This window comes from Peromyscus eremicus, chromosome 5, assembly GCF_949786415.1.
Source record: "Peromyscus eremicus chromosome 5, PerEre_H2_v1, whole genome shotgun sequence".
NCBI classification, from domain to species: Eukaryota; Metazoa; Chordata; class Mammalia; order Rodentia; family Cricetidae; genus Peromyscus; species Peromyscus eremicus.
Genome location: NC_081420.1, coordinates 69394344 through 69417953, shown reverse-complemented (window position 1 = coordinate 69417953; position 23610 = coordinate 69394344). Strand labels below are relative to the sequence as shown.

Below are 23610 nucleotides of genomic sequence, written 5' to 3'. Positions count from 1 at the left end.
AAAATCACAAAAGGCTGTAAACATAGATGAAAAAAACAAAATCAACAAATAGAAAATAACAACAATTATGGTCCCTACTAACCCAAGTATATAAATTAAGTATCCTAAACATGATTTAATCACAGAAGGATTGTCAAAGTAGATCAAAATTCAAAAACCAGTTATGTGGGGCCTACAAGAAACCTACTTTCCATGGTTACTCTCAACTGTCAAATTGATGAGATCTAGAATCACCTGGTATATTCGAGGGAGGTTATCTTGGTCAGGTTAATTGGGGTTGGAAGGCTTCATAATTGCAGGCAGCCACACTCCTTAGTATAGTATCCTAGACTCTAAAAATGGAAGCGCTTAGCACAGACATCCATTTCCCTCTGAGTGTTTACTGCAGGTGCCATGGGACAAGCTTCTGCCTCAGGCTCCTACAACTGCAGGGTGTACGGTACCCTGAACTATGAACCAGAATAAGCTATTTTTCTTGAGTTGCCTTTGTCAATATAGTTATCACAAAAGAAAAGTAACTAAAAGCCTGGAGATGGTGGCCCACACTTTTAATCCCAGCACTCGGGAGGCAGAGGCAGGCGGATCTCTGTGAGTTCAAGGCCAGCCTGGTCTATAGAGTGAGTTCCAGGACAGTCAGGACTGTTTCACAGAGAAACCCTGTCGAAAGGGGGGGTGGGGGGTGGGGAGGAAAGGAAAGGGGAAAAAGGAAAAAGGAAAAAGGAAAAAGGAAAAAGGAAAAAGGAAAGGAAAGGAAAAAGGAAAGGAAAGGAAAGGAAAGGAAAGGAAAGGAAAGGAAGAAAAGTAACTATGACATCAAGTACAGACACACATGGTTTAAGGAAATGGATAAATAAAGGTAAGCCAACACTAATCCCAAATAAAGCAGTAGTTAATATTAAGAATGAAAAGGACAAGCCAGGCAGTTGTGGCTCATACCTTTAATCCCAGCACTCGGGAGGCAAGAGGATTTCTTTCGGAGTTCAAGGCCAGCCTGGTCTACAGAGCAAATTCCAGGACAGCCAGGGCTACACAGTTAAGCCTTGTGATGGATGGATGGATGGATGGATGGATGGACGAACAGAAAAACAAGTCATATAACCTGTCACATTAATAAGCTGAAGAAAAATCACCTACTACTTGAAAAAAAAATTCATTCACAATTTAAAACAAAAGAAAAACCTCTTAAACTAGAAAGAGGAAAATTTCTCAATTTGATAGAGCTATGAGGATTCTGATAAACAACTTGCAACCAGAATAGAAAGTCTCATAAAACAATGAAAAGGGGCAAGTAGGGGTGAGATCTGAATGGGCATTTCACCATCAAAATCAATTGGCAAATTCTGAGCAGAAAAAAAGCAATGAACATAATTAGGCCTTTCTTACAATAAAAGTCATAGACCAAGACTTGAGTGCCTGACTCTGGAGGTGGAAGCAGAAGGATCAAAAGTTCAAGGTCATCCTCAGTACAAGGCCAGATTTGCCTAAATTGGTACTCAAAAAAATAGATTAAAAAAAAAAAAAAAAAAGGCAGGTGCTGTGGGATGGTCTGTATGTCAAGTGTGTTGCTGATTGGTCAATAAATAAATCACTGATTGGCCATTGGCTAGGCAGGAAGTATAGGCGGGACAAAGAGAAGAATTCTGGGAAATGGAAGGCTGAGAGAGAGAGACACTGCCAGCCGCCATCAGAACAAGAAACATGTAAAGTACCGGTAAGCCACAAGCCATGTGGCAAGATGTAAATTAATGGAAATGGATTAATTTAAGATATAAGAACAGTTAGCAAGAAGCCTGCCACGGCCATACAGTTTGTAACCAATATAAGTCTCTATGTTTACTTGGTCGGGTCTGAGAAGCTGTGGGACTGGCGGATGAAAGAGATTTGCCCTGACTGTGGGCCAGGCAGGAAAACTTAACCTACAGGCAGGCTAGGGTAGAAGACACAAATTAGTGGTAGAGTACTGCTTAGCATTTGTAAGATCCAGAGGTTCAACCCCCAATACAATTTTATATATATATATATATAGCAAACCAAAACCACGATGAAATACCACTATATGGTCACTAGAATAGTTAAAACTAGTAATACTAACCATACAGCAACCATATTGCAGAGAATATACAAGAATTACAAATTCTCGTACATTGCTGATGAAAATGTTAAAATGGTACAAACACTTTGTAAATAGTTTGGCAGTGCTAAAATAATTAATATATACACTTACCATAGTGAGTCACCAAACAACTACACACTAAACAACCCAACCTTCCTTCCACTCCTTGGAATTCATAAAGAGAAATGAAAGCATGTATCTATGTAAGACTTATAATATTCTCACAGCAGCTTTACTTGTAATAGCCCACAACCAGAAACTGAGATAGATATTACCAACTACTGAATCAGTAAGCAAGCTGTTATATCCACACAACAGGGAAACAGACAACTACAGGAATGACTCAACTGTTGACACACATCACATGGTTCAAATTTTATGCTGAATGAACTAACGGGGGGTGGGGGGGGTGTCATGCTGTATGTTTCTCCTTTTAAACTTCCTAAAGGATTCAAGCTAATTTAAAATTTCAAAAAGCAGATTGGAGGCCAGGAAATGGTGGTGCACACCTTTATTCTCAGCACTTGGGAGGCAGAGGCAGGCAGATCTCTATGAGTTCCAGACAGCCTGGTAAACAAAGTTTGTTCCAGAACAGCCAGGAACTGGCTGTTTCTCTATTTCACAGAGAAACCCTGTCTCGAAAGAGAAAGAGAAAAACAAAAACAAAAACAAAAACAAAAGCAGATTGGTACTTACCTGAGCAGGGGTGGGAAGACACAGAAGATAAGTATAAAAGACATTACAAAGAAATTTTGCCTAAAATTGTGGTGGTAGTTTTATTAATACATGCACATGAAAATTTATCAAAAATGCCACTTTTTCTGTGTGGCTGCACACGCCTTTAACCCTAGCACTCGGGAAGCAGAGGCAGGTGGCATTCTGTGCAATTCCAGCCAAGGCAGGCTAATAACTGACTGAGACCTGCTTGCTACTTAGCTTCATCTTTTTTATTTTAATATTGTTTTACTTTAAATATGTGTAATTTATTATATAATGATTATAACTAAACAGAGTAACAAAAAACCCAACGTAGCTGATATACTGAATTTTATGGTAAGATTAGCATTTATATTTCCTCCAAATTAAGATTAGTTTAAAAAGTAGCCTGGTATTGGTGGCACATGCCTTTAATCCCAGCACTGGGGGAAAGGCAGGCAGATCTCTGAGGTAGAGAGGCCAGCTTGATCTACAGAACACTGAGGGATACACAGAGAAACCTGGTCTCAAAACAAACAAACAAATAAAAAAAAAAAAAAGAAAGAAAGAAAAAGGAAAAACTTAATTTTCAAATATAACTGTCTTAGTGGATAGTACAGGGAAAGAACAAAAAGAAAATGGCTTTTATAAATTTATACTTTGACTTCACTGTAACAAAAGTTCATAAAATTTCTTACAATATTAATCATTAAATTTTAAAGTATAAAAATTACATATAGGAAAGAAATTCATTTTACAAAAATACTTTTGTTCTACATTCAAAAAGTCTTGACAGGTGGTGGTGGCACACACTTTTAACCCCAGCACATGGGAGGCAGAAGCAGGAGGATCTCTGTGAGTTCGAGGCCAGCCTGATCTACAGAGTGAGTTAAAGGATAGCCAGGGCTCCACAGAGAAACCTAGTCTTGGCAGGGAGGGGAGGTGGAAAAAAAAAAGAGTCTTAGAGGGCTGGGGCTGGAGCTAGGGCTGTAGCTCAGTTAAAAACCACTTGCCTAGCATGAGTGAAGCCTAGTATTCTAACTTTACAATACAAAAATGAAAGGAAGAAGGGAACAAGGAGGGGGGGGCGATCTTCTTTATCCCCTCCTATAAACATTCCAAGAAGGAAATCTCACTAACTACAGAAAAACTTCTGGGGTGTGGAGACCCTCTGCAAGCTTATGAGCACATGCACAGACACACACACACAATTTTAAGTTATGGGAAGGGGCTGCAAAACTAAAACCCTAAGTTATTTGCAATGATGGCAGAAAGAACTACTATGTCTTCTATTAATTATAAAAAGTAACAAATCTATTAAGATTACTTTTTTTTTAATTGTCAGGCGCAATCTGTCACAAATTTAAAAACAGAAATAAATGGATGATTACAAGCATCTAGGAACTTTTTAGAAAGACACTGACACAGAAACTAAATCTCCAGAGACCAAGAGTCAAGGCTTTTCTCCTTTCATCTTCCTTGGCAATGTCTTGTTCCACCACAAAAAGAAGACAATCTGGTTCAGAATGTACAAAAAGACTGTAAATTAATTAAAAGCAGAAGACACGGCAGAGGTAAAGTTAGAAAAATTTCAAATGTGATGTTACTAGCTCTGGGATGAAGAACCTGACCAGGGAGAGGCACTAGGAGAGAAGAGTAGGCTGTTGGGCGGAGGGGCTGACATAGAAATGGACCCTCAATTCTACAATCAAAAGGAACTAAATTCTTTGAAGAACTTGAATGAGTTTAGAAGATTCTTTCCAGTAAGAAACCAGGCGATCCCACACCTTGATTTTAGCCTTTACCTGTGATAAATAAACTAGTAGAATGTATCCAGACTATCTTGCAAACAGAACCAGGGACATGATAAATTTTTATTTTATTTTAAACTGCTGAACTATAGTAACAATCTCTGATACCAAAACCTACAAACATGAGGATTCTTAACTTATCTTTTAGAAAGTCACAAGGGTTCATGTTTGAATGTATTCAAAATGTGATCACCTCTTGCTATCTCAAGTTTTAGTGCCACCTTCAATGGGTTATTTTAATAACCTCTTCACAGCCTCCCTAGATTCTATTCTTCCCATCACCACCCCCTCTTCAGCAAAGCAACCCAAAGTCCTTATAAAACACTATGAGACAAGCTCTTTACGCTGGCGTATCTAGCTAGCCCTTTGTGATGAGGCGCTTCCACTGGCCTCATCTCCAACTACATACACCTCCTCACTTGCCACTATGTCCCAACCACATGGCCCCACTTCTGTTCTGTTTTCAAATTCATCATATGATAATCTAAATAATACCTAACACTATGAACCAGATGTGTGTTCTTTAAATGCTTTTAATTACATTTAAATAATATGAATATTAAATATTTTATCTTAATCAATTTCAATTATTATTTCCATACTTTACAGGTAAGTATTGAAATAGAGTTGCAGAGAGGTAAATTAACCTAAGGTTCAATTATTAAGTGGTGAAGCATGATTTCAAAGTCACAGGTAGCTGAAGTCTGAATTACACTCTATTTCTTAATTCACTTGAGACAAGGACAGAGCAAACAAAACAGCATAAAGGACTGAAAAGGCCATAGTTCTAAGTGCATGATACATGGCTGGAAAGGTGGGTAAAACTGTCATCAGAGCACTGGGAAGGAAGACTCCTTTGAAGAACCAGTATTTCATTAGTTATTATATAAAACAAAATTTGATACTTCAATCTTACTTTTTCTGTAGTAACAGTCAAAGAAGGAACCAAGGCAGGTGATGGTTCTGGTTGCTTCTTGTGTTTTTGTTTGTGTTTGTCCTTTTCTTTATATTTCTAAAAATAAACAGTAGTAACACATTTTAAAATTAAACAATGATTCATATATACATATATAATATTCTTTTACAACCTTTGTGAAAAAAAATTTAAAAATCACCCCTTTTATCAGTTGTTATGGATAAAAAATTATTTTAAAATGACCCTTATTTTTGTTCAATTAAAGCACTAACAATAAATAACTGAGCCTGTGACTATTTGCTGTATTTATATATACATAGCAAATACAGACATTTTTTCTTGTTAAAAACCTGTTTTATTTTGTTTTGTTTATAAATAGCACTTTAAGATTTACAGGGCACTTCACATATATTATCACACTCCATCACTACCACATGATTTAATTCTTTGTTTCGTTTTGTAAGAAAAAGTGGCTCCTGTCTAACTCCACCTCATCCACCTCAGTGTTGTGACTGTTTGTAGGCACCATCATACCCAGCCACCATGTACTGAATATTATAGTCCAGTTACTAGACAGTAGGATACAAAAACTCAAGCAAAAAATTGTTTCCTAGGTTGATTCCAGTTTCTACTAACAGCAACCAGAAACTCGAAAAGGGGGTAGGGGTGGGGGGAAATCAGGGCAAGGTGAAAGGAATGCAACTGTGAAGCACTTGAACTAATCTACATCTGAATACAAAAGAAAATTTGGTTAAACAAGAAATTACATATTAAAGTCGCAACTTTGTTTCATGTCAAAGATTTTCTACGAAAATTTTTTTAGAATTGGGTATGAATTTTCATTTAGTAGAATGTATATATTTCCCGTAGTGCATACATTTAACCCTTTAGACCACTTTACCTGTTCAAGGCATGAAAATGTTTCCTTTTCCCTGTCGTAAAAGGCATTATATTCCAGCAGAACAAAACATATAAAAATTAAGGACATGGTTCTTACTACAATATTATAAAAACATCTACTGCAACAGGAAATGTAAACACAATAAAACTTTTCGTTCAAATTTTAGTAGAAACTTAATTTTTATAGGTCTTTTCATTGATTACTCCAAAGTAATCATACTTCCATTTTTTGCAATAGAACATCATCGCTCCATCATTCTTTCCTCCAACCCCTTGAAACTGGGTTAACCTTGTGACTGTCTGTGATCAACAGGATATGGAACTTTAAGAAGCTTTTACAGCTTCCACCTCTACTATTGACCTAATCCTGGAATCATGATGAGAACAAAACAAATGAAAAATATTGCCCAGGGCTGGAGAAGGCTCCAATTAAGAACACTTGGTGTATGGTTAGAGAGATGGGTCAGCAGTTAAGAGCATTAGACGCTCTTCCAGAGGACCCAGGTTCAATTCCCAGCACCCACTTTGCAGCTCACAACTGTCTGTAACTCCAGTTCCAGGGAATCCAACATCCTCACACAGATGCAAATCCAGGGAAAACATCCATTTACAGAAAAACAAAAATGAATGAATGAATGAATGAATGGATGGATGGATGGATGGATGGATGAAAAAGAGCGCTTGGTGGTCTTGCAGAGAACAGAGAGAAAGGTCAAATGAACAGTAAGGCCATTATGTGAAGGAACTGAGGTACCTTTGCCAATGTGTAGCAATACCTAGCTCCAAGTATATGAGTAAGACCAATAACCACCACCAAATCAGGCCCAAGAATAAACTCAGCTGACATGATGAATACAGAACTATCCTGCTGAAACTCACATATACAAGCCACTAAAAGTCTGGAGTACTTTATCAATAAACAGTAAACAACTGGAAAAAAAAAAAAAAAGGCAAGAATATACAACCAAATCACAAGCCAAAGGAAGCACAAATCAAAAGTAACAGAATTAGGGGATTTTTATGTATGGATACTAAAATGTCTTAGACTACATTATCTAACCTATAAGGTACAAATGATTCTGGCCTAGATGTACTATACTGTAATTTTTTGTATAAAGAGGGTTTTTTGTATTATTTGGAAGGGGGGGGGGAGACCATAGTAAATAAACCATTTCAATATTTACTATATTCTTCCCATACTGGATATTATTAATGCAGGATGCAAAAGCTGACCTAATTAATAGAAAATGAGCCTGACAATGAAGAAATAAACACTAATACTTCAGAAAGCCTGACAGAAAATACAAAATATGCATATGTATGTATGTATGTATGTACACACACACACACACACACACACACACACACACACACACACGAGAAAAGGTGCTGTGTACAGAGACACAGGTAATACAAAGCAAACCAGGAAGTAATACAGAACTCTGAAACTGTGCAACACATCAAGAAATGTATCCTGAAGTAAAAATTTTAAAGCTCAGTGGAACAGGCTGTGCATAGATTACACTAGTTTTAATAAAATAGCCTATGCAATGTCAAACAAAATAGTCATTAAAAAAGACAAACTCGCAAGGCGGTGGTGGTGCACGTCTTTAATCACAGCACTTGGGAGGCAGAGACAGGCAGATCTCTGTGAGTTCAAGGCCAGCCTGGTCTACACAGCAAGATCTAGGACAGGCACCACAGATACACAGAGAAACCCTGTCTCGAAAAACCAAAAAAGATAAACTAACTTTACTGGGCTAATAGAACGAGAGGAATAGACTCAATTATATATGATCACGAAAGATATCTAAATGAGTAGATAAGTCTAAACGTATTTAATAATACTATCATTTCAACTAGCTGCCGGGCAGTAGTGGCACATGTCTTTAATCACTCAGGAGGCAAAGTCAGGTGGAACTCTGAGTTCGAACCCAGCCTGGTCTACAAAGTGAGTTCAAGGACAGCCAGGGCTACAGAGAAACCTTGCCTTGGAAAACAAAAAACAAAACAAAACTCAAGTGAACAGTACAGTACAATATATTTTCAATTTTTAATGTAATTAATTTGAGACAGTCTCATATATCCCAGAGTGTTTTCAAACTCAGTATGCACTAGAGAAGAACCATGAATTTTTGATACTCCTGCCTCTACCCACTTACCGTTAGGATTATAAATGTTGATCACTATGTGCAACCCAGGCCTCTGTGCATCCTAGGCAAGCACACTACACCTCAGTTACATCCCCAATTCTCATTTGTATATATTTTTCCTACATTTTAACTTTTTATAAATAGTGAAAAAACATATATATACCATGGAACAATTTATAAAAAGCATCAACTGGGCAAGTATTCATATAAACCCTTTGTGGTGGCTTGAATAGGAATGTCCGCACAGACTCATGTATGTCAATGCTTGGCCCATAGGGAGTGGCACTACTAGGGGGTGGGGCCTTGTTGGAGGAAGTCATTGTGTGGGTGGACTTTGAGGTCTCATATGCTCAAGCTATGGCCAATGTGGTACATAATCTGCTGCTGCTGCCTGCGAATAAAGATGTAGAGCACTCAGCTCCTTCTCAAGTACCATCTCACCATGATGATAACGGAGTAAACCTCTGAACTATGAACCATCCCAATTGTTTTCCTTTGTAAGAGTTGCCATTGTCATGATGTCTCTTCACAACAACAGAAACCCTAAGAAACTCTTTGAGGTTGTAATTTCATCCCATGAAGAACATATCATCTTAAATACCGTTCACTAAATTATAGGTTCAAATTTATCAATATAAACAGGTAAAAAGAAAACAACCTGAACGCCCAACAGAGGTGTTGGGCGATTATCATACAATTATTGAAGATCACTGAAACAAGTGTCATCTGAAGTCCTTAAGAAAATGGTGGCCGGGCGGTGATGACGCATGCCTTTAATCCCAGCACTGGAGAGGCAGAGCCAGGCGGATCTCTGTGAATTTGAGACCAGCCTGGTCTACAGCACGAGATCCAGGATAGGCAGAAACCCTGTCTTGAAAAAAAAACCAAAAAAAAAAAATCTGTAAATAAAAAGAAAATGGTCAAGGTGACTTTTGTTTTATGGAGGACTGGTGAGGTGGCTCAGTGGGTAAAGAAAGATGCTTGCTGTCAGGCTAATGCTAGAGACACACATCATGAAAGGAAATTTAACTCCCACACATTATGCTTTTACCTCCACATGTGTAAGATGGCACTCACAGGCACACACATGCATAAATAAACAAACAAACAAATAACAAATAAATAAATAAATGTTTAAAAAGTGAAAATTTATGCAAAAAGAAAAATCAGAAGAAATACAGGAAGATGAACACAGCCGTGGAATATTCCTTTACACTGTCTGAAAACATGTCACTGTGACTGGATTAATAAAGAAGCTGACTGGCCAATAGCTAGACAGGTAGAGGTTAGGGGGGACTGGCAGACAAAAAGAGAGCACAAAGAAGAGACATCTCAAGGAGATGTAGAGGAAGCAGGAGATAAACTTGCCATACTGAAAAAGGGTACTGAGCCACGTCACAGAGTGTAGATAAGAAATATAGACTAATTTGAAATTAAGACTTAGCTATTAACAAGGCTGAGCTATTAGCTGATCATTTATAATTACTAATAAGTCTCTATGTGGCTATTTGTGAACTGGCTGGCAGGAAAAAGTTTGTGTACATATTGCATCTACCACTGGGCAACATAGATCGACATAAAACCTGAAAAAGCTTTAAAAAAAATTTTACACACGCATGCACACACGCAAAGACAAAAGCGACTTCCTCATAACCGCCTATTCCCGGGTAGGCTCAATGCTAGCAGCAAACACTGGCAAGCCTCTTTTAAGAGACTCTGCTACCAAACACTTAAATGGGGTTTATGAGGAGCAGGCAGTGCACTACTTGATGGTAGAGTGGACCCAAAAACTTCCTAGAGCTGAAGCAGTAAACATGGCTCCCTCTGCCATGAAGTTAGGCTTTCAGTAAACCAAGGGGGGTAAGAGCCAGCGGCCAATGCCATGTGCCAACATATGTGCTAAGGTGAACCATGTCAGCAACTAATATAGCAGTTGAAGATTCATCTAATGCTATCAAAAAACAATACAGATGCTCAGTAAAGACAGATCCAGACAGAAAGAAACCTCTAAATAGGTTACAGTGTGCTTAAATATACACAGGCTTGGAAGAAAAAAGTAAAAGTAAAAGGGCATATACACAGTCACAGATTAAAAATAGTTTATAGGCCGGGCGGTGGTGGCGCATGCCTTTAATCCCATCACACGGGAGGCAGAGCCAGGTGGATCTCTGTGAGTTTGAGGCCAGCCTGGGCTACCAAGTGAGTTCCAGGAAAGGTGCAAAGCTACACAGAGAAACCCTGTCTCGGGAGGGAAAAAAAAAATAGTTTATAAAGAGTAAAGTCCTTAAAAAAGGAATAACATAAAATAAAAAATAATATAATAATAATAATAAGCCATGCAAAGATGGGAAATACACGGAGAATCTGGATCCTGTATGTTTTTGTGTTGTCTTTACGTTTTCTATTTGCTAACGAAGGAACGACAACTGCTAAAATATACTAGATTACGAAAACTGCTGAATTAAACCAAACTACGTATTTTTTTTAAAAGTTTTGACTTCAAAATGGAAGTCAAAAGATATTTTACTTTGGGGAAGAAGTTATGCTTTTATTTCCACAGAAAGTAAGAAACTATGGATTCATTATTCCAGGTTGATATGGATCAGGTTTGATCGGGGGAGACTCCCTAAAAATCCTGACTACAGACATAAATAAAACTAGAAAAACTACAAAACACAAAACATATATTTTACTTGCTCAAACATAAAACAAAAAAAAAAATCTAACTTGTGTACAGAAAGGTATGGTACCTTTAAAAGGTTACATATTTTCAGAACAAGGAGATCAGAAACACCAATGAAAACGGATAGTCCAGGTGATGCAGCATCTCAAAATGCCTCTGTTACAGTCTCTGAATTCTGCATCCAGAACATAAGGCTGCTGGCAGAGATGGTCCAACCTCACAAACTACTCCAGGCAAGACCTAAAAACTTTCCTAATTTTCTCAAGGTCCCCACGAAGACACCAGTGCCCAGACAACAGGAAGTCGTCTAGAGAGTGATGCAAGAGATGGGAAGTGGGTGAGTTTTGGTTATTCAATGAATTAGACGTGTTTGTCCTTATTCAGGGAGGTTGGATACAAGCCATTATTAGTCGTAATTTTTTTTAAAAAAGGCTAAATAAAAGAGTTAAATTCAAAGCTCTCTTTCTGAAGGAAAAAAGGGGACTATAATATAGGAATGATAAAAAAAAAGGATAGATTATTGAATCCACTTTAATCCAAAAAGCAACTACTACTCTTAAATATTTAACATTAGTATGGATTTGGGTTTTTTTTTTTATTGATACAATTTAAAATTAATTTTGTTACACTGTATGTATGTTTCTACTCTTTTGTTTTGTTTTGTTTTTCTAGAGAGGGTTTCTCTGTAGCTTTGGAGCCTGTCCTGGAACTCACTCTGCAAACCAGGCTGGCCTCGAAACTACAAAGATCCACCTGTTTCTGTCTCCCGAGTGCTGGGTAAAGGCATGTGCTACCACCACCCAGCCAGTATGTTTCTACTATTCCTTGGGGTATTTTATTTATACAGCTCATTTAAAAATGTAATGTATAATTAAGAAATACAGGTTAGTAGTCATCTGTAATAAAACCTGTAGTCATATTAGGTATGTTTTCAAGGTTAAATAGATATATTTAGATAGATAAGATGGTCTTCAATCACTTCACCAGACTTACAGAATATGGCATTTAATAACCTAAAGCTTTTTGTGACAGTCAGATACATCTGCTCCTGACAACCAATTTACTTCAAAAGAATATGATGGGCATAAAAGAACCTCTGTATAGTTTCTTTATGGCAAAAGCCAGCCATTTGTGCAAAAAATTGCCCTTGCCTCAATTCCTGACAGTATACTATTCAAACTGGACCAGCAGGACACAAAAGAAAGCAACTGCAAAACTTTCCCAAGACAAGGTAGGACAGTCATTTGAGATTATCTGCTTCTAAAAAATGTCTGTCAGATATATTAGTTATTATTTCTGACTCAATTAATAACTATAATAAAAAAATTCTCAGGTGCCTGTGTCTCCATGAAGCCAACAGTAGTGGATTGCACTCAGGGAGCTGACAGGGGCACTGCTGTCGGACTCCATGCCCTTCCTGGATGTGCAGAAAAGCCAGGGCACTAACCTAGATAAATCAGCACTTCACAATCCAAAGTGCGGAACAGCCCTACAAGATTCCCTCTCAATGGGCTGCTTTGAAAAAGAGTGGATGGAATGTACACATGGAATAGCTGCTACCCAGGATAAAAGAGTGCAAGACAGAATCATGAAGATTTCAAAGACTGTTTTCTTAGTGCCAAACAATGAAGTGCATGGGTCACATTAAACAACAGCGGGATAAGCTAATCAAAGAGGGGAAATACACCCTTCTGTCTCACTATGTGGGCAAGGGAGAGCCCAGGCCCTGAGCACAGAAGCTGGAAGCTGCTTTTCATGCTGTTTTCCACTGGAAAGAATGTTTAATGAAAACTTCTTCATTAAGTATATAAAAATAATTACTCAATCTTAAAAATTAATAAACCAACAATTATTCAAAAATTACGATTGTTGAGCAGGAGGTGGTAGAGCTCATGCCTTTAAACCCAGCATACAGGAGGCAGAGGCAGGAGGATCTCTGTGAGTTTTAGGCCAGCCTGGACTACAGAGCAAGTTCCAGGACAGTAAGGGCTACACAGAGAAACCCTGTCTAGAAAAAAAATTATAGTTTACAAATATCTTTGTTTTGTAACGTGTATAGGTGGAGTCTGGAGAGATGGTAAGTGGTTAAGAGCACAGGTTTATCTTCCAGAGGACCCAGGTTGGATTCCCAATATCCACATGGTAGCTTACAATCATCTTTAACTCCAGGCCTAGGAGATCCAATGCCCTCTTCAGGACTTTGCAGACATCAAGCATGCATGTGGTCAGTCCACTGACAGACAAGCAAGCAAAACACACATAAACATAAAAATTTTTAATCATTTTTTCTAATGTGCCACGGAGAAAACTGGCTAACCAGACTAGCCCTATCAACTCGTCTAGGTTTGATTAAAAAGACCCTGCCTCAAAGTGTAGAAAAACAATCATGGATGGTTTCCAGTAGCAGACTCTAGTTTCCATATACACACACATACATGCATAAAACATACGCAAACAATGAACACACAAAAATAAGAAAAATGAATTTCCAACTCTTTCAGCCACTATGATTTCAGTGTCCTCCTGGGGGATATCTGTCTGTGTGCTGTGAATATATGTTGTTCCCACTGGTTAATAAATAAGCTGCTTTGGCCTATGGCAAGGCAGCTTAGAGGCAGGTGGGAAAGGAGACAGGAAAGAGAAAGGAAGGAGTCTGGGGAGACGCCAGCCTGCTGACCAAGGAACAATATGCCAGCAGACTAGTAATGCACGAACACGTGGCAAAACACAGATGAATAGAAATGGGTTAATTTAAGACATAAGAGCTAGCTAACAAGAGGCCTGCCATAGACCATACAGTTTGTAAATAATATTAAGCCTCTGAGTGATTATTTTATAAGCAGCTGCAGGACCATGGGACCAGATGGGACTGGAGAAAACCTCCTGGCTACAGTGTCCCATTTCTTATAGAGAAAAGAATTCAAAAACTGGGAGTGGAGAGATGGCTCAGCAGTTAAGAACACTTGCCACTCTTACAGAGATCCTGAGTTCAATTACCAGCACCTAAGGGTAGTTCACAATAGTTTATAGACTCTAGTTCTAGGGGATCTGATCTGGTTTCTAAATTAGGCCCCCTTGCACACTCATGGTGTCTATACATATACTCAGACAAACACAGACACACAGACACACACACACACACACACACACATTTTTTTAAAGTCTCCAAACTAGAAAGACAATTTTACTTCTTTGGTAATTTTTTTTGTAATTTCTTTCATTAGCCTTAAAGGTGTCTTTAAAGAATACCTCGAGCCAGGAGGTGGTACACACACCATTGATCAAGCACTCAGGAGGCAGAAACAGGTGGATTTCTTAGTTGGAGGCCAGTCTGGGCTACAGAGCAAGTTCCAGGAAGGCCAGGACTGCACAGAGAAACCCTATCTCAAACAAACAAGCAAAACACTTGAATAAAAAAATTTTACTTGAAAATCAAAATCTAGTTTACATCCATTTAGCTCATCTTAACAAAACAATTTTCAATTATCCAATAATCCTTTTTATCTGCTTACACATAGGAGAAAATCTAGGATACTACTAGTAATGATGGCTATTTTGGATTGTTGGAATCAAAAGTGGCTTGCTTTATTTGTTTGTTTGTTTTTTGTTTTTTGGTTTTTAAGTGTTCTTGTGTAGTGCAAATTCTAATTAGTCTTAATAATAAAATCCTGGAGCCAGATATCAGGGTAAATGCTGAAAGATCAGAGAGACAAACGAGCATGCCACAGCCACTTCCACCTTGACAACTCCTCAGCCTCAAAAGGAAGTCTGAGCTCCTGTCTCTACCTGCCTTATAGTCCTCTCAACTGCCCAGCCATATCACTTCCTGTTTCCTCCTCCCCAGTGATCCGATTAAAGGTGTATACCTCCCAAGTACTGGGATCAAAGGCATGAGAGGCCAAGTGCTGGGATTAAAGGTGTATGCTACCACTGCCTGGCCTCTATGGTTAACTAGTGGCTAGCTCTGCGGCACTGATCCCCAAGTAAGCTTTATTTGTTAGAGCACAAACAAAGAATCACCACATTCTGCCTTATTTAATTTGCTCTAATTATTGATGGCTTCAAGAATAGGCTAGAGAAGTGTTGTAGTGCAAGCCTATAATCTCACACTTAGGAGGTAGAGTCAAAAGGATCAGGAGTTCAAGGTCATCCTCAACCACACACATTCTAAGGTCAGCTTGAGCTATATGAGAGCCTGTCTAAAAATAAACCCCCAAAATGGGCTATAGAAATAACCATTTATTCACCAAATTCATGTCTTTTCTGTACCATAGAAATTACCCAGCTTCACCAGGTGTGGTGGCACATGCCTTTAATCCCAGCACTCAGGAGACACTAGCAGAGGCAGGCAGATCTCTGTGAGTTCAAGACCAGCCTGATCTACAGAAGTTCCAGAAGAGCGAAGGCTGCTACACAGAGAGGAAGGAAAACACGAAAACACACATACACACACACAATTATCCAGCTTCCTGTGCAGTTCAAGCCATTTCACTAGGTTCAAGCCACTACAGTCTGTATATGCAACCTCTAGGTCCAACCTTCCCCAACTAGGTCTTCCACAATGCTCCCATTTACAGAGACTAACACAAAGGAGGATGGCAGCAAGAGGTGCAACACTCTTAAAAAGCAGGCGTTAGGGTCTCTTTCCACAACTCACTAGCCCACTTCCATTCTTGGGAGTGTATTTTCTTTTCTTAATATTGTATCTTTAGTTCTAATCCACAGTTAATTTAAAAGATATGGGTTTTTCTCCGTATCTCCTAGAGACTAACCTGTACTGTGTTTTTCTCTTAAGTTCTACTGGGCTTGTTTGTTTGTCACGTTGGCACGAAGTAGAGTAACCTAGGAGCCTCAGCTGAGGAAATGCCTCCCTCAGACTGGCCTGTAGGCATGTCTGTGTGGGATTCTCTTGACTGTTGATTCATGTGGAAGGGTTCAGCACATTAAGGGTGTTGCTACTTATGGGCAGGTGGCCCTTGGAGATGAAGAAAGTTTGATTGAACATAAGCCAAGAAGGAAGCCAGTGAGCAGCATTGCTCTGTGGTCTGATTCAGTTCCTTCCTCCAGGTGGCTACCTTGACTTTCCAACAGTGATGGACTGCAAGCCAAAGAAACCCTTTTCCTCTCCCACCTAGGCTTGGTTAAGGTTTACCACAGCAACAGAAAGCAAACTAGGTCACCCATTAAAATTGTCCTGGAAAAGAAGGGAGATGGGGAGGGGAAGGAAGAGAAGAGGCAGATGAATAGCTTTGAAAAAAATTATCAATCACAAAGTCCCATTTTGGCCAGACAGTAGTGGTGCACACCTTTAATCTCAGCGCTCGGGAGGCAGAGGCAGGTGGATCTCTGTGAGTTCAAAGTCAGCCTGGTCTACAGAGTGAGTTCCAGGACAGGCACCAAAACTACACAGAGAAACCCTGTCTCGAAAAACAAAAGGTCCCATTTTAAGATTTGGTTGTGGGGCTGGAGAGATGGCTCAGAGGTAAAAAGCACTGGCTGCTCTTTCAGAGGTCCTGAGTTGAATCCCCAGTAATCAAATGATGGCTCACAACCATCTCTAATGAGATCTGGTGCCGTCTTCTTGCATGCATGCAGACATACATGCAGACTTCTAGAACACTGTATACATAATAAATAAATCTCTTTTTAAAAATTGACCGTGAAGAGAATGTAAACAGCCACTCATAATTTGGTCATTATGATGTTTAGAAACTACTCTACCTCAAACTCCTATCTCTGAATAGCCAGTTATTAAATAAACTCATTTCCTAGCTTCCTAGTCAGATGTGGCCATTTCATTTGGTTTACTCTTTCAAGTAAAACAACTATTTTTCTACACTAACTTTCTGAGTTTGCCTCAATAGCCAGAATAGTATATAGGAGGAAAGGGCATCTATGCTTGTGTGTGTGAGAGAGTCTGTGTGTGTATATACATCATATATGTACACACATATGTATACACACACCGATTCAGATGCCTTAGCCCAGGGTCCTCTCTTTTAATGTAGGAGATGGCAGGAATAGATGTCATCTGATTCTCTGCATTATCTCATGGGAAATGGGACTTGGAGAAGGATACAGAAAATATTGATACTCTGGCTACTGCTTTGCTATAATAAAAATAGATCTGCTCTGATTCATAACTTTCCTGCTCTGATTCCTAAGTTTCTTGTGCCCTACCTGGACTTTACAAAGAGTGTAAATGACAGACTTCTAAGTCCTGGACAGTTTGGTGATAAAAATGTAGTATTAGTTCTCAGGCTTCTATCCTGGTCAGGTTTTTGTCAACTTGACACAAGCTGTACTTACACAGGAAGAAGAAACTCAATTGAGAAAATGCTCCATCCATTTTGGCCTGTGTGCAAGTCTGTGGGGCCATTTCTTCAATTAGTGATTGGTGTGGGTGTGCCCAGCCCACTGTGGGTGGTACCACCCCTGGGCAGGTGGTCCTAGGCATATAAAAAGAAAGCTAATTGAGCAAGCCAAGGCAATCAATCCATTAAGCAGTATTTCTCCATGGCTTCTGCTTCAGTTTCTGTCTCCAGGTTTCTACCTTGTAGTCCTGCCCTGGCTTCCCTTGGTGACCTGAGAGTTGTAAGATGAAATAAACTTTCACCTCCAAGTTGCTTTTAGTCATCATGTTTTGTCACAGAAATAGAAACCCTAGCTAAGACAGTTTCATAGGCTAATATGTGATTTTGAGGGCAATCTATTGAGTAGAAAACATAAATGAAAAATTGTACAATCTGTAAGGCAACAAATGCCTTTGATTACATAATGAAAAGGAATTGAGAAGATGATCACAGGCTGAGCACTGGGAAGCACATTTAAAAAGAGCTGTCCACACAGAGCTCCTGTGGTTGCCAGCCCTCACCAGACAAAGGGAAGGGAGGACTTCCTCAACAACCTGGTATTCAGTTTTAGTTCACGCGACAAGAAATAACAGTTATGTAACCTAGTTGCTTTAGAGAAAATTAAAGAGGAACTAATCTCCTGTGCATTGCAGAAAGTGCTGTGACCCAAGGAAAATAACTCCTTCCTGTGTCTTGGAACCTGCAGAGCAAACTATGTAAGTTCCTGTGGGATCAAAGAAGAATTTGTAAGAAAATAGTGGGTAGAGAAGAAAAAAGCCCTATGTGAAGGCCCTGACACCATGTTTATCAATCAAATTAACATCTTATGGTGGCCATGAATTTCTTATAAAAAAAGAGAGCAACGCTAACATCAGAAACAATAAAGGCCATGTTGAGTGCACCAGGTCAGTTTGCTGAGAATGAAAGCAATGAGGTCAATTTTAGAGAGATCCCTTCACATGTGCTATTCAAACTATGCAATGTATTTCACCTACAAGGTCCACTCCACTAACAGCTCCACTGAGATGCCCAAATTCCCAACTGCATCTGAAACTGCACCAGAACTACTGATGACTGCAAATGTCCTAGACTGTTAAAATACATAATGAGTACATTTAAGTTATAAAAAAAGGAAAAAAGAAAAAATGGGAGCTGTGGTTGTAGCTGAATGGCAAAGCACTTACTTAATATGCATGAGGCCCTGAGTTCAATCTCTACTAGTGGAGGTGGTGGGAAATGAGGTTTCACGTCCTAAAAGAAACCAACAGCCACATGCACACACCTATCCAAAGACAGAAAGGCTGTTTTATTGATAAGGGATGTTGGAGGGAGGAAGGGTCAGAGAAGAAATGAGGAAGAAAAGGGGATAGAAGAGGAAGGAGGATGGAGGAGAAACATGACCAGAAAGGGAGGCTATATATGGCCTGCAAATACTTAAACATTTATTATATGGTGCTTTACCAAGTCTTGGATAATTGCTTATCTTTACACATAAGTGTCAAAGGGTATTCTTCCTATTGAGAATGCAACAGCATGTAACATAACTTTTACCTATATAAACCCACAGTCCTCATTTTGCCTTTGGTTCCATGAACCATGACTTTAGCAAATACATCCTCTACCCAGGTGTCCACCTGAGGCTTTCAAACTTTTGCCTCCCCACATGACTATGGATTGCCTTTTTTGCTTTTTTTAAAGGACTTAAATGCTGCTGGCTTCTTGCTGAAGGTGTACTGGAGATAATAAAGACCTGTGATTCTAGCCAAGATACCTAACATTAAGTCACTTAAGCAAAGGGAGAAAGGTAAAACTGGGCTAAATGTTGGACTGCAGTTCAAATCAAAGAGCAAAATTAAGACTGAAGATAATTATCGTTTGACAAAAATAACAAAAATGGTGTATTTATATGTATGTGTGTATGAATTTTTTAGACTCCATAACCTGTTTGAAAACAATTGATAAAATATAATTCATGAGATACATTCAAACAAACTGTCTTTTCTTTTATGTTCAATGGGAAAGTAATTATTTTATTATCAAACAGGTAAACATCTAGCCTGAATTCAATACATGCCTTCCAAATGTTTACTGTCTCGCTACCTAATGTTACTGAAATCAGGCTCATCAGCTCTTTTTAAATAAAATGCATAATCTCACGTCTACATGATTATTATTAGCTTTTCTGGTGCCCCTATTTATATTTACACTATCACTTTTCTAACTAGAACACCCATAATCATCCATGACCTAGCATGTACCTTTTCCATTGCCCTGCAACTACCAAAAAGATCTAGACCACATAAATCTTACTCTGTAAGTATCTCAAATATTTCCCACACCTTTCAATTCACACAGCTAATAAATAAGCTCACTATAAACTCCATTACTTCTCTGGAGAATGGAGTATGGCTTAGCACTTAAAATCACTTGTTGCTCTAGTAGAGGACTCATTCAATTCCCAGCACCCAACTGGTAGCTCACAATCAACTAGAATTTCAGTTCCAGGGTATCTGACACCCTCTTGTGTCCTCTGCAGACAGTAGTATACATACATACATACATACATACATACATACATACATACATACATATATTCATACATGCATGCAGGCTAAAACACTCACAACATTAAATATTTTTTTTTTTTTGTTACTACTCTAACTCACACTGGCATACTTAAGGAGCATAATACAGTAGTTAAGAGCAGATTAAGGAGACCAACTATTTGGGTTCAAATTCAACTCTATCTTACTATCTGTAAATGTAATTGAACTCTATGGAATAGTTTTTGCCAAGTCTAAATTATCTCAAGGACTCCATCAGTAAACATATAAAGAACACAACACCAGTTCTAGGAGATCCAATGCTCTCTTTTGGTCTTCATGGACACAAAGTGCACAGACACACATACACACACACACACACACACACACCAACAATAAAGTAAAATACATATTTTTAAAGTGTTAACGGCTGACCTCAATCTCAGTGCCCATTTGATTCCCATATTTGAGATTAAAGCACTTGGTTCTCCACTTAATGGAAAAAGCACAACTAACATTGAGGGAAAAAAAAAAACATTTCTTGCTTTACCAGACAGGGTGACACATACCTGTAATCCCAGGTTTCAGGAGGCTCAAGCTTGATCATGAGAATGTGTCTCATACACACACACACACACACACACACACACACAAAACCAGTAGTTTCAAACGCATTTAAAGTAGTGTGAAAGAAGAGAACAACAACAAAAAAAAAAAACAAAAAAAAAAAAACATTGGCAGCAATCTCTATGAAATACCACATAAAAACAAACTGGAGAGCAAAATCAAAAATCACAGAACACTAAATAAATAAATCTTTAGCCGGGTAGTGGTGGCTCAGGCCTTTAATCCCAGCACTCGGGAGACAGAGGCAGGCGGATCTCTGTGAGTTTGAGGCCAGCCTGGACTACAGAGTAAGTTCCGGGAAAGGCGCAAAGCTACAGAGAAACCCTGTCTCGAAAAACAAAAACAAAACAAAACAAAAATCACAGAACACAACAAATTCAACTGTTCAAGTATTACAACGAACCCCTAAATGTAAGCATATAAGGGTAAAAGAACTACTAGATATACATAGTAACAACAAACATGAGGGGAAAGGAAGCAATTCCCCCGGAAATTCAGAAATTCCCCCATGGTCTATACTTATCAGAAAACACTGAGAGCAGCCAATATGAAACCTAGCTCTGCCTCTGCAAGCACGCTAATAAGGCACCCACTGCAGTACTGTGGATGCTGAGAGAGAACATAATGCTCCCAAACTAATAGAAAAAGAGTTTATTACTCACTACCCCAAGAACAGATAAGACTGCATCTCTACTGACAGTCCAAGCCTCAGTGATGACAAGATGACTTGAAGAGGTCCATATGACACTTGTAATCCCAGAGTGGGATATATTACAAGAACCTTGAACTTAGAGAGCCCAATTTTGTGCAGTAGGTATGACTGTCAATTACTACTGAAGGTGGTATTATCTCTTTATCTTCTATAGCTGTAAACAAATCTGCCCTTTGCTCTGAATGACTGAGCTTCCATTTTCTAAAACGGTTTGCTATACAAATAACCTAGATACAATAATCAGGAAGAAAGGAAGTCAGAGCCCCTTATGAGTCTACGATGTTTGTAAACATTAATTATCCCATGGAGAACAATGTCTCAACACCCTAGATACTGCCACTACACAAAATGAACCACAGAAATACTAAAGGACAATGATCTACTTTGTTTATAATCTATTTTTATGGGGAGGGAGCTGTTGAGACCAAATCTCTCTACACAGCACTGACTGTCCTGGAGGGGGCTGTTGAGACCAAATCTCTCTACACAGCACTGACTGTCCTGGAACTTGCTATGTATACCAAGCAGGCCTACCTCTGCTGTGATTAAAAGCATATTCCACCAACTATAATTTAAATCTATAACTTATTATGTTAATTCTTGGAGCTCATGAAATCTTTTAGGCCCATAGCTCCAGTATTTTCTCTAAACCTGTTTCCCCCTTCCCCACTTTCTATACACTTATTACCTACCTTCAACTTTCTGATTATAAATACTCTTCCTTAGAGCCACTCTACACAGCATTATCTCCCACAAGGTAACTTATTTACCTTCGTATTTCTTTACTTCTTTCTGAACCAAATTAGAGCAACAGTATGTTCTTTATACATGTACCTTTTTTCATATCTACGTTTTTAAAAATAAGATTTTTTCCCCCCCAAGACAGGGATTTGCTGTGTAGTATTGGCTGTCCTGGAACTATTGCTCTGTATTCCAGGCTGGCCTCCAACTTGAGAGATCTGCCTGCTTCTGCCTCAAGATTTAATTTTTTAATCCTAAAAAAAACCCATTTATATATAAAAGTGTGAGATATATATATGTTTTGCCTGTATATGTGTCTGTGTACCACATGAATGCTTCCCATGGAGGCCAGAAAACGGAGCCAGATTTCTTAAAACTGGAGTTATCTATCATATGGGTGCTGGGAGTTGAACTTTGGTCCTCTAGAACAATATCCTGTGCGCCTACCTGCTGAACTACCTCTCCAGCCCCATATCTAAGAATCTTAAAAGAATTAAGTACTCTCACTATACCCTGGTCTTCATTCTGCAACCTTCAATGGGCTTTTGCCCTAAATACTGTCTTAAAACGCCAACAGCTTCTATAGCACTAAATCTAAAGGATACTGATTTCTCCTTGCATTGCTTAATCTACTCCCTAGTTACCTCTATAGATTCCTCCCTTCTTTACTACTGAAGGAAAAGAAGATTGTACAGTAGAATGCCAAAAAAATAAATATGGACAGAATAAAATGACAAAAGTACTTTGTCAATCATAATTTCAAAAGTAGAAGTTTGAGAGAGATGAACACATTACATCCACAATCAGAAGAAAAGAGCAATAAGGACATCCATGAGAGTAAGCACTAGTTCACTTTCTCCCCTTTTTTAAAAATAATTTATTTGTATTTTATGAACAATGGTGTTTTGCCCACATGTACGTCTGTGTGAGGGTGTCAGATCCCCTGTAACAGGAATTACAGACAGTTGTGAGCTGCCATGTGGGTGCTGGGAATTGAACCCGGGTCCTCTGAAAGAGCAGTCAGTGCTCTTAACCACTGACCGATCTCTCCAGCCCACTTTCTCCATTCCTCTTATACAGTGCAGGATCCAGTGCCCAGGTAACTGTGCATCCAACAATGGGTAGTTTTTCCTAATCAATTAATGCAATCAAGACAATACTCTACACAAACACAGTAACCTGATCTAGACCCCCTCTTCCCAAAAAGAGTTTGACAATATGCCATTAATACAGTTCAAACAAAAAATATGACATCACATATTATTTTGACACAACCACCCCTGAAAAAAGGAGCAGTGTTCAGACAGGTTGCTCTTCTCGCTTAAATCATTCAGGCTGGAAAAGAGTAGGTGTCATCGTCAT

General features: G+C 38.8%; 1 protein-coding gene and 1 pseudogene across 12 annotated transcripts in view; one reads left to right on the top strand and one right to left on the bottom strand.

Moving 5' to 3' along the window:
- Mllt10 (MLLT10 histone lysine methyltransferase DOT1L cofactor) overlaps positions 1–23610 on the bottom strand; it is a 172883-nt gene that overhangs the window by 71368 nt on the left and 77905 nt on the right. For all 12 annotated transcript variants that reach the window (XM_059263632.1, XM_059263626.1, XM_059263629.1 and 9 more), the window contains one exon: positions 5537–5632. In XM_059263632.1, coding sequence (XP_059119615.1) covers positions 5537–5632 — 96 coding nt within the window. The remainder of the gene's footprint in view (positions 1–5536; positions 5633–23610) is intronic.
- On the top strand, positions 8947–18722 carry LOC131910344 (elongin-C-like; annotated as a pseudogene).